At 47.7% G+C, this 17,271-nt stretch overlaps 1 protein-coding gene across 2 annotated transcripts in view; it reads right to left on the bottom strand.

Moving 5' to 3' along the window:
• Positions 1-17,271, bottom strand: part of LOC137415395 (E3 ubiquitin/ISG15 ligase TRIM25) — a 57,804-nt gene that overhangs the window by 19,747 nt on the left and 20,786 nt on the right. For both annotated transcript variants that reach the window (XR_013621896.1, XM_068100989.2), the window contains exons 4-5: positions 9,877-9,899; positions 8,054-8,181 (exon numbers count right to left, since the gene is read on the bottom strand). Coding sequence is in view for 1 of the 2 variants with exons in the window: in XM_068100989.2 (XP_067957090.2) it covers positions 8,054-8,181; positions 9,877-9,899 (151 nt within the window). In the remaining variant the exon portion in view is untranslated. The remainder of the gene's footprint in view (positions 1-8,053; positions 8,182-9,876; positions 9,900-17,271) is intronic.

Below are 17,271 nucleotides of genomic sequence, written 5' to 3'. Positions count from 1 at the left end.
CAGCTGGCGACCGCTGAGGTAGAGGGAATTTTATTAAAGCCAGCGGTCGTTGAGGCGAATAAAGAAAAAACAGTAGTGGGTATAATTGAAATTGTAGAACGACAGACGTAGAAGAGCAACAGTCGGAGGAAGGAATGGAAATTGCTCAAAGTCCGAATACACATCCTGATGCTGTGCTCATTAATCCTTATGAAGATTTGCAGGTGTTGGTGCAGGGAGGAAGAAGAACCCCGAAGGTGAGACGGGCTGTATGTGGTGCCGGGAGATTTTATAAGAGGGGGTTTGGCGCGAAGAAAATTGTCGCGCGATTGGGATCGATATGGCACCCGGGCGTTGGTGAAGGGTCCCGTGTGAGTGGAAATGGCGCGCGTGTGAGGAAAAAGTGTGCATCGGGGAATGAGCGTGTTACGAAGCGCGAGTGTGAAACCGAATGCGAGCAGGAATGCACGTCGGGGTGTACGGAGTGTGACACATGGAGTGAGAGCGATACGGAGTGTACGTTCGAGGGTGGGTGTGACACGGAGAGTAAGGTGGTGGAGGAGCGGGTGCGAGGATGCACATTTGGGATAAACGGAGAGGGTGTGCGAGAACGCACACCTGAGTTGGTTGTGGCGCGGGTGTGGGAGAGCCCATCGGAGCGCGTGAGTGGGTGGATGCAAGAGTGCACGACTGCACGCCCATGGTGAGTGGTACGGAGTACGTACCGAGGGAGAGTGCGCAAGACGGTGCGCGAGGTGTGTTAAGGGAGGGTGCGAACGGCGAGTGTGCGCGAGAGGTGGTGTGTAACAGGGAGTGCGTTGGTGGAAGGGACTGAGTGTGTGGAATGTACGGACGGCGTTGGAACGCCGGGCTTTGCGAGTGTGAAACGGGTCACGTGGTGTGAGCATGCAAGTGAAGCATCGACGTTGACCGGGTTAGCAGCTAGGGTGACGGATAGCGGGCGCTCGGTGCGCGGCGCGCTTTGTTGGATGCGAAGCTTCGCGCGGGGCGCGCTTTGTTGGATGCGAAGCTTCGCGCGGATCGATGCTGCGTCGCTCCGCTTCGGAGCGTCGCGCACGATTCGGGCCTGGCCCCGCCCCGCACAGTCGAGTCCGGGCCTTGTCGGGCGAGGCGACGGGTCCGGTTCAAGGGCGAGTAGGAGGAAGCGGAACGGTGCCCCCTGGCAGGGGCGGGGTTCCGACCGGGCGAGATTGAGCCATCGGGCCCGGGACCGCAAGGTGCCATGCCGAGATGGTGCGTGGAATCTCGGCCCGACCAAACCACCTCCCTTGAACCGAAAGCCGGACGGATTCAACCTGCAGGCGACCAAACCACCCGCGTTCATTGCTCGGCTGTGCGAAGCCGGGCTTTGGGAATGTAACGACGCACCGAGGCTCAAGTTTAATGAATGGTGATGATGATAGTGTTTTTGATCCAAAATTTAGAAAAGTGAATAGAATTGGCAGATAATTGGCAAATTTTTGATCGATTGCAATTGGATGAGCCAAATTGGTAGTGAGAGATGCCGATGTGGTGGGATGGCAACTCTGCCATCCCTCACAAAGGGGGCAAAGGAGCACTAGTTATGGGGTTTGACAGTGAAAACTAGCCCCGGAGGGTTAGGATATAGTGTGTAGGGACCTAGAGATTGACAATAGGTAACGGTAAGGTTAGATAGTGACAATTATACCTGTAGTGGGGACGCAGGTAGATTAGTTTGGATTATAATGACGGAGCGCAATAGTTTAAAGGGGCGACTGGGAAGCGCGAGTTCCAGAGGGGAGTAGTTAGATGAGATGATGCCGTGTGTTTGAGAATCGAAAGTGTATTGAGCGTGGAAGTGTATGGAGCAGTGAGTGAGGAACAATGGAGATTGCACAGGTGTGCAACTGAACAGGTGGATGGAGCAGTGTATGAGTGAGTGATGGTGATGTGTGTTGTGTTGACCAAATGGTCCAGGGAGGAAGGAGGTGCAGGTGGCACCAGGTGAGATTGCACAGGTGTGCAACTGCAGGTGTATGGAGAATGGTTGTGTGAAAAATATGGAGTATGGAATGGATGGTCGTGGAGTGAGTATGGTGGAAACTGTGGAGTGGAGTGGATGGTGCGAAGGTGTGGATGGGGGAAAGGAGGATGGACCCCCATCACGAATACCCGGGGAGGGTAGTGTAAGTGTTAGGTAGAGGGTACAGGTAAATTGTGGTTGGATATTGGCATCTGTGGTGTGTGGTGGAAGAATGATGATTGAATGGGTGCATTAGTGACGTGGAAATGGCTGGGCGTGTGGCCTGTTAGTGTGTGTAGTTGAATGGACACTCCGCCACTGTGAGGATGTCGGCCAGGTGAGGCCGCAGGTGGGCTCTGGGAGCCGTTAGAGTTGTGGATGGGGCCCGAGGATCCGGAGGACGGACCCGGGTAGCCCAGTGCCAGAGGGCACCGAGTGGGGAGAGCGCCAGGGGGCCTTCCCCAGTAGATAGGTTAGGTTAAGGAGCAGGTAAGCTCGGAGGCAACTACAGTGGTGGAGGTGTGCAGGTGGGTAGACCTGCTGGGAGAGCAAAACGACCCAGTCCTGAAATTGTGCAAGGGCACAGGGAGTTGAATCGGGGGAGTGAGACCCCAAATTGAGGAAGCACCACAGTTTGGTCAATGGGAATTTGGTTCTTAAAACCGCATAGAGTAAGTTGGCCAATGGATTGGCAGGGAAAGACCCCAGGTAGTGTAAAGTGTGTTAAAGTCATTTAGAAGGTAGTTAGGATGGAGATCTCCTCGCACCATCTGCATCCACTCACCTGAGATGACGTACCTCCACACCATGCCAGGTTGTTTTTATTATTTTATTGTGCAAATGTTTTGGATTGTGAGATGCATCATGAAGTGGGTGTGACATTGTGCTTTGTGTTCCATCTCTCCCTCCTTATGAGGATTGATGATGAATTGGTGATGGCAAATTTTGAAGTAGTGGGAGTGAAGACGAATTTGGTGTAGGGGAAATATGGGGAAGACGTGACAGTAGTGACGAATTTGTAATGTGTAGATTTTGTACATATGGGGTAAGGGCAAGGGTAGTGTAGGTCACATGTGGGGGGGCGTACGGTAGGGACGAGCTTTCTCACTTCGCTCTCCGTACGCACCTCGTTTTGCATTGCCTTATTGATGTGTACCCTTGTGACCTTACTCCTCACTCACCTGTCTTTTCTGTCTTCCGTTCCCCTGTTTTCTGCCCGAGGACTGTGCTCTCTGGGCGCCGAGGGGAGCGTGCGGGAGTCCGCCATTGTGCGCCCGAAACTCCCGGAACCAGCTGTCTGCATCGATGCACCACCTTATGGACCACATGTCTGTGGCTGAGCACCACTTATGGACCCCATGGGTTGGGGCATGGCCCCTCTGCTGGAACCGGCCATGAAGGCCCGAGATCTTGCTGGCGGACCTTGGTCACAGGGCACCGATGCCACACAGGTGAACCACAATAGTCGGCCCTGTGGGCCATAAATAAATAAAAACGGACACGTTTGGTGCATTTCATTTTATGTCCAAATAGGCCGCCAGCAAAGAAGTTGACAACATCTGGAAGAACCATGGCCAGCAGAGGGAGCCGAAGAGGAAGACCAGCACCAGGGTTTGTTGGGTTCATTTTTATTATTGAACTGCGGTGACTGTGCACCGATTGGTGCTTGATGGTGTTTTGGTGCGTTTTTGGGTGCTTCATGGTGCGTCGATGCAGAGCAGACTGTCTCCCCCCCAAAAGAACAATCACAGGTCCTGGGTTGCGTTTTGTAAATAAAATAGCGTCAACTGTAAATAATGCTCCCCCATCGTTCATGTTTTAGTTTGAAAACCATTCCGAAATTCGGTTAGCTGTGGGCGTGAGTCTGTTAGGCAGGGTGCAATGGAGCAGCGGGACATAGTTATTTGTGTTTTAAAACTGTCACACTCAGGGTCAGGTTAAATGTAGAGGGAACTACACCTACGTGCCAAACTAAAGGTAAGTTTTATAGGCCCGAGAACGTACCTGGAGGATGAGGGTGCAGTGTTGTGGATTTGAGAAATTGTTGTGCAAATTGTTGTGTAAATATCACCCTCTGTAAAATGTAATGAATTGTTGTAAATACCTCCAAGTGTAAAAGATCAAAGGGCGTCCTCCTAGTTATTTCATATACCACACGTAGCCGATCATATATCCTTCTTTTACAGTTATCTTATTCTATGTAGGTTAAGGCTCTGTTCCCACTAGTTGACATTCTCCATTGCACCAAATGAAATAAGGTAGATCCCCTTTCATTCCCAAAGCCCCATTCCCAAAGCCTCAATTGCCAACTGCATTCGCCGCCATTGCCATGTGCTCCGGCTCGGAGAAGAAAGGCATGTCTCCACCTCGTCATAGAAAGGAGGAGTGAGTCGGCCCCGCTCAACCAACCCAGCCAAAGGGGTTTGGCTTGAGTGGGCGGAGAAAGAACGATCGGGGAGGTTCAAAAAGGTTAGAGGGAGGGGCATATATAACCCGCACCACGAGGCCCCCACCTGAGACGAGCTTCAGAGAGAGACGGGAGACGCGTAAGAGAGGAGTCCTGAGAGCAAGCATTGAAAGAGTCCTGAGAGCAAGCAAGAGCAGTGCCACGCAGCTTTGACTCCACCAGGCAGCGTTGGCTCCACCAGGCAGCTCCGACCCGTTACCCCGCGGGAGCCAGATTGCGGTGGCATCGGTGGCCGTCGAGGTCCAGCCCGACGTCCCGTGCGGGGTCAAGCTCCAGCCAGCTCCGTGCCTTCCTCTCCCTCCAGCCATCCACCTCCTGCCATTCCTGTCATCATCCCCCGTGTAAGTGTGCTTGTAGTCTGTCTTTGTCTTGTCCTGGGGTATTAACTAAGACTGCATAGGTAAGCTAAGGTGCACTGTGTCCGCTTCTTCTTCTTCTGTTTTTACTTTATTATCCTTCCTTCTCCTTGGTTCCTTTCATTGTGTAAATAATAGTAATAAATATAGTAGCATTTCCAACCCTTTTGCCTTCATCTTCCTCTTCTTCACATCCTTGTCGTTTTGGTGATTTCCCAATTGAATACCGGTTTCACGATTTGGCCAACGTTTAAGGAATCGGGTCTAGTCTTGGTAGACGGCTCACGCCGCAGTTCGCTTCGCTCGGCGCAACATCCATTACGCTGCGGCCGTGAGCGGGGGGTGTTCCTTCGCGTACCGGGAAGCGCTGGTATTTAGGTCATAGGACTTGTGGGCCTAAAACCCTACCCAGCGCCGACCGGGCGTGGCGTCATACCCCCGGGACCACGTCGGTCAGTAACAGACGAGGGGCTTAATCCCCCCCCCTCGATAACGGGAACCGAGGCCGACGTCGGGTTCCGTAACAATATATATATATATATATATATATATATATATATATATATATATATATATATATATATATATATATATATATATATATATGGGAGCATATGCTGGATCAGCACGTCGCTGCGTCCTTGGACGACTCCTCAGCACCATCCCGACACACCACTGTGTGTGTTACGCAATGAGGTGTTTTTTAAGGCAGCCTACCAACAGTGCAAGGCAGTGCAAATCCTACCACCAACCTCCTTGAGAGAGGACCCAGCACACTGGTACTCATTTCGCTGACCTCAGAAGGAATGACAGGCTGAGTCAACCCCACCTGGTATTACTTCAACAACTGAATGGGATTCAAACTCAGGACCTTCAGATGCCAGACCCCCCACCCTAACCATTTGGCCAACAACAGGTAAATTTTGTTTGTTTGGGCAACTGAAAAACAATTTTTTACCAAAAAACATTATCCTTTAACAACTTGTTTTTGCTCCCTGGGTTGACCACTTCACTCCTGCACTACCCCCCGGTCAGAGGTCCCCCGAGTAAGGAACCACCTTACTCGGGTATAATTTAACGAGAAAAGACACAATGAGTTGATGTTGTTTTGTGCAGACTTCCATGATGCTTATTGATCAAGATGGCACCATTATTACAATGGAGAGACTATATGCGATTTGGGTCAGAGGAACTCCGACTGATCCCACAGTGATGAATCCTGTGGAAACTTCACGAGGTTATTCACCAAAAGCCAATGTATAGTATAACACGTGGTATGAAGACTAACTGAAGAGTTTTCAAATCGGAAACTTTCAGACAAAGACCATTTTTCACACAATATAATATTACTCTTCCATGCTAACCGGTGTCTCGATGTTCCTGATTCAAACTTCATGGAGTTAACCAAGTAGCTTTATAAATGTGAAGGAATAAGAAATAACGAAGATGCAAGCCCTCTTCGAGGACGCATCCCCCCAATCGCACCTTAACAAGAGTGACCGCACTGCGGTCACAAGCTGCAAGAAAATCCGGTAACAGGCCACTTAGGAAACATGCATTTAGAGCACTATTAAGAGATGAGCAGCACTATTAAGAGATGAGCAGCGCGATTGGGAAACACATTTAATGCGCTATTAAATTATTAATTCAACACCTTTTACTCACGCAGTCACGGATTGCTTAACCCCAATATGGGGCTGTTCAAAAATTACGTAACATTTTTTTTTAGGGAGGCGTATCCCAGGTCTGAAGAGCCCAGCGTGACCCTCTTGGAGGTTACACGAGCTTGGATGCCCGCGGCTCCCGGGCAACGTGGAGGTATTCCCACAACCACAGTGAATTGTCATGGGAAGACCTCCTCCCCAAGGTGCTTTGTTCTTTATTGTTGAGGCTCAGTCATTGGATACTAAACTCCAATGACCAGCTCTTACTCTCAGGATTGCAATGGTGCACCCAACTCTCATCTCCAGCCATCTCATCTCCAATCATTAATCCCCAACTGTCATCTCCAGCGCTTCACGGCACCAACGTCATGCTGCCCCCTGCCATCTTGACTAACTAGTCACGCTGAGAAATGTAGTGTCAGAATCAGACAACTTCACACCTATTGGGAAAAATAACTTATCACTGCACTTTATTTATTACCTCCACCACCAAAGGTTTTCACCTCTGTCTGTTCGATTGTGAACAAAATATCTCAAAAGGTTATGGACGGATTCGGACGAAATTTGGCAGAGATGTAGCGGATGCGACAAGGACGAAATAATTAGATTTTGGTGAAGATCCGGATTCGGATCCGGCTAGTAGAATTTTTAAAGGGACTCTTCACCATTGGGAGATCGGCCCAAGAACGATACACAGCAGGATATCTCAAAAGGTTATGGACGGATTTGGACGAAATTTGACAGAGAGGTAGTGTATGCGATCGCCAAGGAACCACCTTTAGAGGCCATTTTTCCCCGCAGAGCAGGTGTTGGCCTTTTTTTGGGCACCATGGTCCCCTTTTTGAAGCAATGTTTTATGGCTGGATGCCCTTCCTGCCACCAACCCTGTTAGTCGCCTATTGCGACACACAGGGAATTACCAGTGAGCTGGTACTCAATTTGCCGACTTCGGAAGGATGACAGGCTGAGTCAACCCCCCTGGCGTTAATTCAGCGATCGACCGGGATTCGAACCCAGGATCCTAGGATCCCAAGCCGGCACCCTAACCGATAAGCCAACACCAGGCTTCTCTCTTCTATAGTAGATTATATTTTAAAACGTTATGGTCGAGTTATGAATAAACCTGGTGGATGGGTTGGTTTGGTGACAAGAACAAGCCGATTAGATTTTGGTCCAGGTCCAAATCCAGATCCGGCCTATCAGTGGGATACAAAACAAACTGTTCAGCAGGCGGAAGTGTGCACACGACAGAGTGCCGTTCTAATTCGAATATATTTCACTGTTTTGGAGAAAAAGAATAGGAGGCATTACTTTTCAACACACCCTTGTATTTAGTCCCCTCCCGTATTGCCCCCAATTTGCCTCACACCGATTTCTTTTTTTCAGTCCCCAGAACTTTTCCTGGCTCCATGATCGATTTAAAATCATTTCAGAAAGGACAGACTTCCAACAGAACACAATCAAGCATTGCCATTTGCACCTTTAAAAGACTTTACTGTTCCTCTTTAACTTCCCTGTTTATCTCACATTTTATCTTTCCTCATTAATCATTCTCCGAACCATTCATCTTTGTGTTACTCACCCGTTCTCCTCTCCACAAATGTCTTGTTTTCGTTCATGAGCAAGTCCAGATCATTCACCTCCTGGGACCAATCCAGCACTTTGGATGGTGTCACCTTCATGGATTGAAAGCCTGACACAAACTCAATCCTTGGAATGAAAAGGAGAAAAACATTACTTTAGGCAGGAGGTCATTGGAGTAAAAAAAAGTTTGTAAAAGATTATTTTCATATCAAATACAAGTTTTGCATAAAAGTCTGGTAGTGAATCTCCTAAATCTGGTGGTAAAACCTCTGGTGACACTCCTAAAATCCAGGCTCATTGCTCACCTGCACTCATAATGTTCCTCTTTTTCTCTCACCGATGGAACCAACTTCCTCAATCTGTTCCATCTCATCCTTCCTTCCAGGGCTTCAAGATGACTGTTCACCACCGGCGCAGATCATCCCTCATCTATCACGATCTTTTCTACCCTCATTAATCCTCCTCAAGCCCACACCTTCCTTTGCAGGTTATTATGCCTCCGCCGACGAAGTCGCCAGAGGCATTATGTTTTTGGGTTGTCCGTCCGTCCGTGATAGGTTTTCGTTACCGCGATAACTTGAGAACGGCTGAACGGATCTTAGTCAAACTTGGTGCAGGTATGTATAATGAGGTAAAGTTTAACTGATTAGATTTTGGGGTCAATAGGTCAAAGTTCAAATGTCAGACATCCCATCAGGTAAAAATTCTGTTACCGAGCTAACCTGTGAACCAGTCATTGGATTTTCACCAAACTTGGTATAATTATATAACCTGGTGTTGGCTTAGCGGTTAGGGTGCCGGCTTGGGATCCTGGATTTGAATCACGGTCGATCGCTGAATTAATGTCAGGGGGGTTGACTCAGCCCGTCATCCTTCCGAAGTCGGCAAATTGAGTACCAGTTCATTGGTAATTCCCTGTCTGTCACAAGAGGCGACTAACAGGGTTGGCGGCAGGAAGGGCATCCAGCTGTAAAACATTGCTTCGAAAAGGGGACCACGGTGCCCGAAAAAGGCCAACTCCTGCTCTGCGGGGAAAAATGGCCTCCAAAGGTGGTTCTTCTTTTGGTACAATTATATATGATGTAAAGATAAACTGATTCAATTTTGAGTTCAAGAGGTCAATAATATTTTCTACCCTCATTAATCCTCCTCAAACCCACACCTTCCTTTGCAGGTTATTATGCCTCTGCCATTATGGTCATGTTAACTTACAATTATTTTGTTACCGCAATAACTTAAGAACGGCTGAAGGGATCCAAGTCAAACTTGGTACAGGTATGTATAATGATGAAAGGATGAAATGATTAGATTTTGGGGTCAAGAGGTCAAAGGCCAAAGGTCATGTTAAGTAAAAAATTATGTTGCCGCACCAACTTGTGAACAAGTGATGGGATTTTGAACAAACTTGGTGTAAGTATATATGATGCAACAATGAACTGACTGGATTATGGCATCAACAAGTCAGAGGTCAGAGGTCAGAGGTCATGTCAGGCAAGAATGTGATAACTTGAGAACAGCTGAAGGGATTTAAATCAAACTTGGTACAAGTATGTATCACAATGTAATAATATGGGCGGAAGCGTATCGGTTGACTTTGCGACGTCAAAGACTCGTTCTAGTTGTCATGTGTTTTGTCCCTCTCCTTCCTTTTCATTATTTGCTGTATTGTTGTTTCAACCCCATTTTCCCTTTCCTCTTCTTCTAAACTAGGGATTAAAATATCTTTGGATTTTTTAATCAGGCAAGGGCCAAAATATATATATTTCTTTTTATCATAACATGATATGCCAGATAATGCCATAAGCACAATTGCAGGCCTACCTCTTCATCACATCCCTGATACCCTGAAAAGACAGAAAACAAAGGATTAGTACAAGATTGATGAAGAAATTTATGGGTTTTCAATGCATTTAACTAATGTAAGATGTGTTTAATTTGAACATTTGCTAAAGAGCCTTCAACGTTACCCACTTGACACAACAAAATCAAATCAAATGTACAGCACAGATCATCATATTGAATAATACCTGGATACCCGGACGTTTGAAATGAAGTATGAATGCTAACGAGGCCTTTCGTGCATATGCTGTGTGTGTGTCTGTCTGTGTCTGTGTCTGTGTCTGTGTCTGTGTCTGTGTGTTTTCAGTGACTCGGTTCTGCTCGCCGGGAACATTTAACCCGACAGCCAAATCGTCTTTTTAACATAATTTTCAGCATTTAGACACAAGAGTGGCAATTTCAAAATGGTTAACCACAATTGTTGCGTTCCTGGTTGCAAATCGGACTCTCAGAAACGGACATGTATAAATACAAGAATATCCATAGGTGTGGCGTGTCCTGTTCCTACAATTTCCTGTTAATACAAGTAAGCGGCGCAGTCTCACTCATACTCCCACACACTCTTAAAGGACGGTGTGGACTTGCACCGGCACGTTGTGTCACTCGCCGGTTTGCCGATTGTGAATATGAGGCCTCACATTTAATGCTGAGGAGAGAGAGTAGGAGGATGATCTGTAGAGAACATTGGCGATCTTGCCAAGGTGGAAAGGCTTGAGGGAGGATGGAGGAGTAGGCCGCTGCCAGGCACATGTGGCTTGAAAGCTTGTGCTTGCATCATTATGACGTGTCGCTCACCGGTTTCCCCATTTTGGTCTGCTGATGGTGAATGCGAGGCCTCAAAATTAGCACAGAAAAGAGGGAGATGATGGGCCGCTGCCAGGCTAGCGTGGCTTGAGAGTATGTGCACTGTCGATGCAGGGTGCTGCTATTCGTGTCTCGCATGGGACATGAGGCCCTGAATGCCGAGGACGACTCGGGGGAAGATGCAGCTAGGACTGGAGAGCTCTGTCGGGAGCAGACGAAAAGCGAGCGAGGCTCTACAGATGGCAAAGCAGGAGGTTTGGACCCCCTTGATGGTTGCTTATTGGACTCGTTGTATGGAGCTGTGGATGGTTGCTGTGCCACGGAGCTGGTGACAAACTTTGACGCTCTTATGAGCCAGGCGCAAAGAAGCATGGAAAGCCTGAAGCGGTACATTGCCCGAGGGAAACAAACGATGCCAGAATGCCAGGGGAGGATGGGAGAAAGGGCAGGACGGCTGGAGTCGTTGTTTAGGAGAGTTTCAACACGACGTGTCCGGAAAATACTTGTCATGTGGTCCGTGTATGCCATTTTGCTTCCATTCACTGCAAACTACGATATTCATTGCTTGTGTTATTTGTACATCGGACAATGCTGTATACTTCTCAAGAATCGTATTTATTTATTTATTTTGTATACAAAGTCGAGGCTCGAGTAAGAGCTAACACATAAAACACAAAAACAAACAGAGACACATAAAACATATAATAAAGGGAGAGGGAGACAAGAGGGTAAGAGAGGGAAGCGCGCACACACACAACAACAGTAGAGAACAGGTACATCGGTAGCTCTTTGGAAGGGCGAGGGTGGGGGAGGAGGGGAGAGGGGTACATGGTATAAAACAAATGGACTAGTCTTTTATACTATAGAGGACTTCATATGTCACTTTTAACCTCTAGGAATTTCAGGAAATAAGTCGGAATTTGAAAGAGGTAGATTTGGGGTGGATTAGCGGGGGTAGAAAAGATCAAGGTTTTGGATGGGTGAAGATAAGAGATGGTGGTGAACAGCTGCTTTAAAGACCTGGAGGGAGGAGTGGGATTGAAGAGAGTGAGGGAGTTTGTTCCAGAGGTGGGAGAAAAGAGGAATGAAAGAGTGAAGGTGAGCAGAGAGTCTTGATTTTGGCAGTTTCACCAGAAGAGGGTTGCTGGCAGATCTTGTGCATCCTGAAGGAATATTTGGGGGACAGAGCCCAGAGAGAGCAGGGGAAGCTAGGCCGGAGGAGTTGGTAGAAGACAGAAAGACCACCAACCTGCCTATGGTGAGCGAGTGAAAAGCCCTCGAAGTTAGCTTCATCGTGGGAGATTCCAACGACACTAAAAGCTTTGGTTTCTACAGCATGAAGACGAGCTAGGTCTGAGGAAGGAGCACCGGCCCAGAGGGGAGAGCAGTACTCCATCAAGCTGTGGATGGAAGCCTTGCATGTGGTGAGGAGCTCATTAGTGCTAAGGAAGGGCATCGCACGATGGAAAATGCCCAGTCGGTGACTGGCTTTGGAGGCCAGCTTGGAAATGTGGTTTTCCTAGGAACTATCATATGGTTATTTTCTTACAAAATGATGGGATGCTGTGCCTTTGGGTGCACCAATCGGTCGGCAAAGGGATTTAGAATTGTACAGATTATCCGCAAATGCCGAAAGAAGGAAATTGTGGGAGAACAGAGTGAGGTGACTGGGATGGAAATCGACTGTGTTGTCATTTCTGTGCCAGGTAAGTAGTAGTCCCAGTATGTATTTATGTGGCGTTTTGTTTGTTTGTAGTTTCAAACTTGATCGCAAAGGCTTTTGACTGCCTTGAGATTTAAACCCGGTACTATAGAATATCGCAACTTATTTACCCTTAGCTCCAGAAATCATCAGTTTTCTGAAATAATAATGAAAATTGAACGCGGTGTTTTTTAAAAATTCGACAGATTTTTGCATTGACTGTCCATGTCTGACTATCCTATACAGCAGGGGCGGGCAACCCCCGGCCCGCGGGCCACATCCGGCCCGCGAAGGCTTAGCGTCCGGCCCGCCACCCTGCTAGGCTTTATTATTGCAATCCGGCCCGCGGACCTCCCAGTAAAACTCATATCATTTGTAAATGTAAGAGTTTATATTTAGCCGGTCTGAATTCAAGAAAGGGACATTTTGTCTTCAGCACCGTCCTCTTCCGGAAGACATGCGCACGGGGAACTGTCTTGCCTAGACACCGCCTGCTTGCTGATAGGCGGTCTTTTCAAATCAGCCGGCATGTGATACGGACGTCCTTCCGATTCAGTCAGCTTGCGACAAACGTTGGTGTCTGGGACAAATAACTTGCAACAAAGAGGTAAGCGACGCAGAGTTCTCTAAACCTATTTCAATTTTCACTTTCTTTCAATTTGCTTTGTTTTGTTTGTTAGAACATGTTATTATCTTTCATTTGCTGCCTTTAAATAATTTTATTCTCCCTTTTTATTTGTAAAAATAAAAATATAACGAACTTTCTATTTGTAAAGAAAAAATATATATAACGAACTTTGTTTGTAAAAGAAAAAAGAAATTGACGAACTTTTGTTTAAAAGGAAAACGAAATTGACGAACTTTTGTTTAAAAGGAAAACGAACTCTTTAAAAAAAAAGTATGCAGACTGATTCATTTCCTGTATTTCAGTTTTACGGTGAAACTGTGTCATATTCAGCGTTGGCCACGTGCGCGCAAAATAAATACATTCATCTGTACAATTCGTCTTCCGAGATTTTTTGTGCCCCAGATTGCTTGCTGTTACATCATTTATTCATTGCTGATATACCTAATTTTCTTCCTTTTCAGCTCATCATGTCTGCGACCCAGCGTGTTATGAAGACGAAAGTGGACCTCGAGCGTCGGATCTTCAACCCTGAGTGGGAGAAGTACTTCTTCATCGAGCGCTTTGGACAGGCCCAGTGCCTCATATGCTTGAAGACTTTGGCTGTCTTAAAAGAGTACAACGTGCGCCGCCACTGGGAGACAGAGCACCGCTCGTCAAACTTCGCGTCGGTGTCTGCCACCGAAAGGAAGGACGCCATGGTTAGACTATCAGGCAACTTGGAGAAACAAACTTCACTCTTCCGCAAGCAGAATACTGAGGCCGAAAAGGTGACGCGCGCCAGTTATGAAGTCTCCCGCATCCTTGCTCGCCGAATGAAGCCATTCGCGGATGGGGACTTCATCAAGGAATGCCTCCTCGCTGTAGTGGACTCCGTCTGTCCAGAGCAGCGTTCCGCCTTTGAGAACGTGAGCCTTTCGTCCCGCACCGTTCGTCGCCGCATCGAGGATATGTCGGAAAACGTGCACGACTCACTCAAAACACGCAGCTCAAATTTCGTCGCCTTTTCCCTCGCTCTGGATGAGAGCACCGACACAAAGGACACGGCCCAGCTGTCCGTTTTCATCCGTGGCGTCACCGCTGACTTTCAAGTGTGTGAGGAATTCCTCCAGCTTGTCCCGCTGCGCGACACCACCACTGGGAAAGACATCTGCGATGCCGTGCTTCTGTGTGTTGATCAGCACTCCCTGGACCTCTCCCGTCTTGTGTGTGTGTGACGACCGACGGTGCCCCGGCGATGGTTGGTGAGAAGAAGGGCGCCGCTTCGCTGCTAGTGCGTCACTGTGCAGCCGCCGGATACACTCAGCCCATTAACAAGATGCACTGCATCATCCACCAAGAGTCCCTGTGCGCTAAGTCTGCCAACCTCGTTGGTGTCATGTCTGTCGTGGTGAAGGTCGTCAACTCCATCCTCTCCCGCAGCCTTAACCATCGTCAGTTCCAGGCACTGATGGACGAGGTGAACGTGCACTACAACGACCTGCTCTACTTCTGTGAGGTACGCTGGCTGAGTCGTGGGGCCATGCTGTCTCGGGTGTGCGACCTACAGCAGGAGATTGCCACCTTTCTACGTCAGAAGAACCTTCCCCACGCTGATCAATTCTCTGATCCGCGGTGGCTAGCTCGCCTGGCCCTGCTCACGGACATCACGGCGCACCTGAACACCCTCAACATAAAGCTGCAAGGCAAAGACATTCTCGTGACAGACATGTACGCGCACATCACTGCCTTCGAGGTTAAACTGCGCTTGTGGGAGGCTCAATTGGCTTCTGGTCAGTTTGTGCATTTTCCTCGCCTTGCTGCATTTTCCTCGCCTTGCTTCTTCCGCGACACCGTTCTCCCTTCTAACAATTTTCAAAAATACATTGCCCATGTCCAACGCATTGTGGCCATGTTCGGCAGCACCTACTGCTGTGAACAGCTCTTCTCGAAAATGAAGTACACGAAGTCTCACCTTCGCTCCCAACTCTCGGACCGCCACCTCAATGACATTCTTCTGTTGTCTACCTCAACCATCGAGCCAGACATGGAAATACTTCTTCATGGCAAACAGCACCAGCAGTCTCATTGATTTGTAGAGTGTTCAATGCAATTTTTGTACAATCTATTCATGTAAACAAAATATAGTAATTCTGAGATTTCGTTTTTCACTCCGGCCCGCGATCTCCTTCCAAAAGTCTCATCTGGCCCTCACTCTGAAAAGGTTGCCCGCCCCTGCTATACAGGGACTTTAAGGTGCAGGATGTGGAGTGTATGGGGGTGCGGTGAGCAAGGATAGATAGACATACTGTCAGGCATCGGTGGAGATTTATTTGCATGATTGGGGGGGGGGGGAGTGGTGGGACTGGACAATGTGGGGTGTGGAGTTTTCTCAAGATTTTAGAGAGGCAGTGGCTCCTTTATCAGCTCGTGGCTGAAAAGTAATAACAAAATCAAACACTTCAAAAATGTACACATACATACATATATATATACATATATAAAATCTGCCTCGACACAGAACGAAAAAAAAAAAAAAAACACACACACACACACACACACACACACACACACACACACACACACACACACACACACACACACACACACACACACACACACACACACACACACACACACACACACACACACACACACACACACTTTCGGGGTACTGGTGTTGGTCTTTTTAATAATTCAGCTGCGGTGTGCTACATGACAATAAATTGAACAAAGAGAGAACCTTAGGTGCTTCAACGCTGATTTGGTGAAAAAAATCTCTGATTATCCATCCATGTTGATAATGTTGTCCTGCACACAAAACTAGTCGAGAACTGTGATCTAACTGATCAATTCCAGCACAATGAGACCGATCCGTCCTTCTGTGATCTAAACGATGCCACTTGACCGGAAGCGGGGGCAGGCCTGAATCGCAACTCAATTTCCAAACATGTATGTGTGTCTGTTTGTCTGTCTATCTATTTGTCTGTTGTAAGAATTGCCTTGTGTAATGTCTGTTTTTAGCCTGGCGTTGGCTTAGCGGTTAGGGTGCCGGCTTGGGATCCTAGGATCCTGGGTTTGAATCCCGGTTGATCGCTGAATTAACGCCAGGGGGGTTGACTCAGCCTGTCATCCTCCGAGGTCGGCAAATTGAGCACCAGCTTGCTGGGATGAATGATCCCGGTGTGTACCCCGGTTTAGAATAGGTACACTGTATCCCTGCGCATCGTAAGAGCATGACCAAGGGTTGGCGTCAGGAAGGGCATCCGGCCATAAAAACATTGCCTCAAACAGGGAACCATGATTGTCATGGGGCCCGCAAGGCTAACCCCCACTCTAGCGGGGAAAATGGCCTTAAAACGATCATTCATTCATTCATTCATTCAATGTCTGTGTAATGCTATTTTGAATTATCTGTCTATTTATCTATCCGATACAAGAATGTGTGATCAATGTAAGAATGCGCTTTCACTTGCAGGATGGGGATTGAAGTTGGGAGGGTGCGTGTGTGTGTTCACCATTCGGGTTGGGAGGGGGAGGTTAAAGACTTGGGGTTGAGGCTTGAGGACATGAAGAAAAAAGGGGTCGACTTAAAGTCACATTTTGCATTAAGTGGAATTTCCACAGGTCCCTGCCGTTATAGTCAGGTTCACTATGTTTTTTCGTTCAAATTTTTTGGAGATTAGCAAAACTATACATTTTTGGAATATTCAGAGCATGAGGAATCCAAAAATTAATGTTGGCATTTGCGGAGACACCTTTGCGAAAATGACACTCAGGACAGTGATGAAGATCTGTAAAAGCATATTCCTGAACGGTATAGACCTCGTAGATCCTGTGTGTAGGACTTATAGGTCAATCTGATACTAACAAGGCTGCTTTCTTGCTTTATAAACCCATACCTATAACTTCAAAGGACTTGCAATATCATGTATCATGTAATACAGTTATATTGAAGGAGCAGCGCTCCTGCTTGAGACGGACGAAGTGACGGACAAGACACAAACTCGTCCGAGAAGATGTTTATTGTATAATCATCTCGGGAACTCTGAAAACCCGTTTATCGGGTTCGCATATATATATCCAAACCAAAAAGCATACATCAGAACCAAAGCCCCGCCTCTCAGGCGAGGCACGCTTTGGTGGTCATGTGACCGACAGGTGCAAAGGATTATAACCTCGGCGCCGCGGTTTGGCCGCCGGTTACGTCACCGGCTTGGGCCAGGAGATTCTGTTGCTGGTCTTGAGCTTTGGGGGACCCATGGGT

Source organism: Myxine glutinosa, chromosome 1 (assembly GCF_964187855.1).
Source record: "Myxine glutinosa chromosome 1, kmMyxGlut1.1, whole genome shotgun sequence".
Lineage (NCBI taxonomy): Eukaryota > Metazoa > Chordata > Myxini > Myxiniformes > Myxinidae > Myxine > Myxine glutinosa.
Note: the sequence above shows the minus strand (reverse complement) of the source record. Positions and strands in the feature narration are given on the sequence as shown.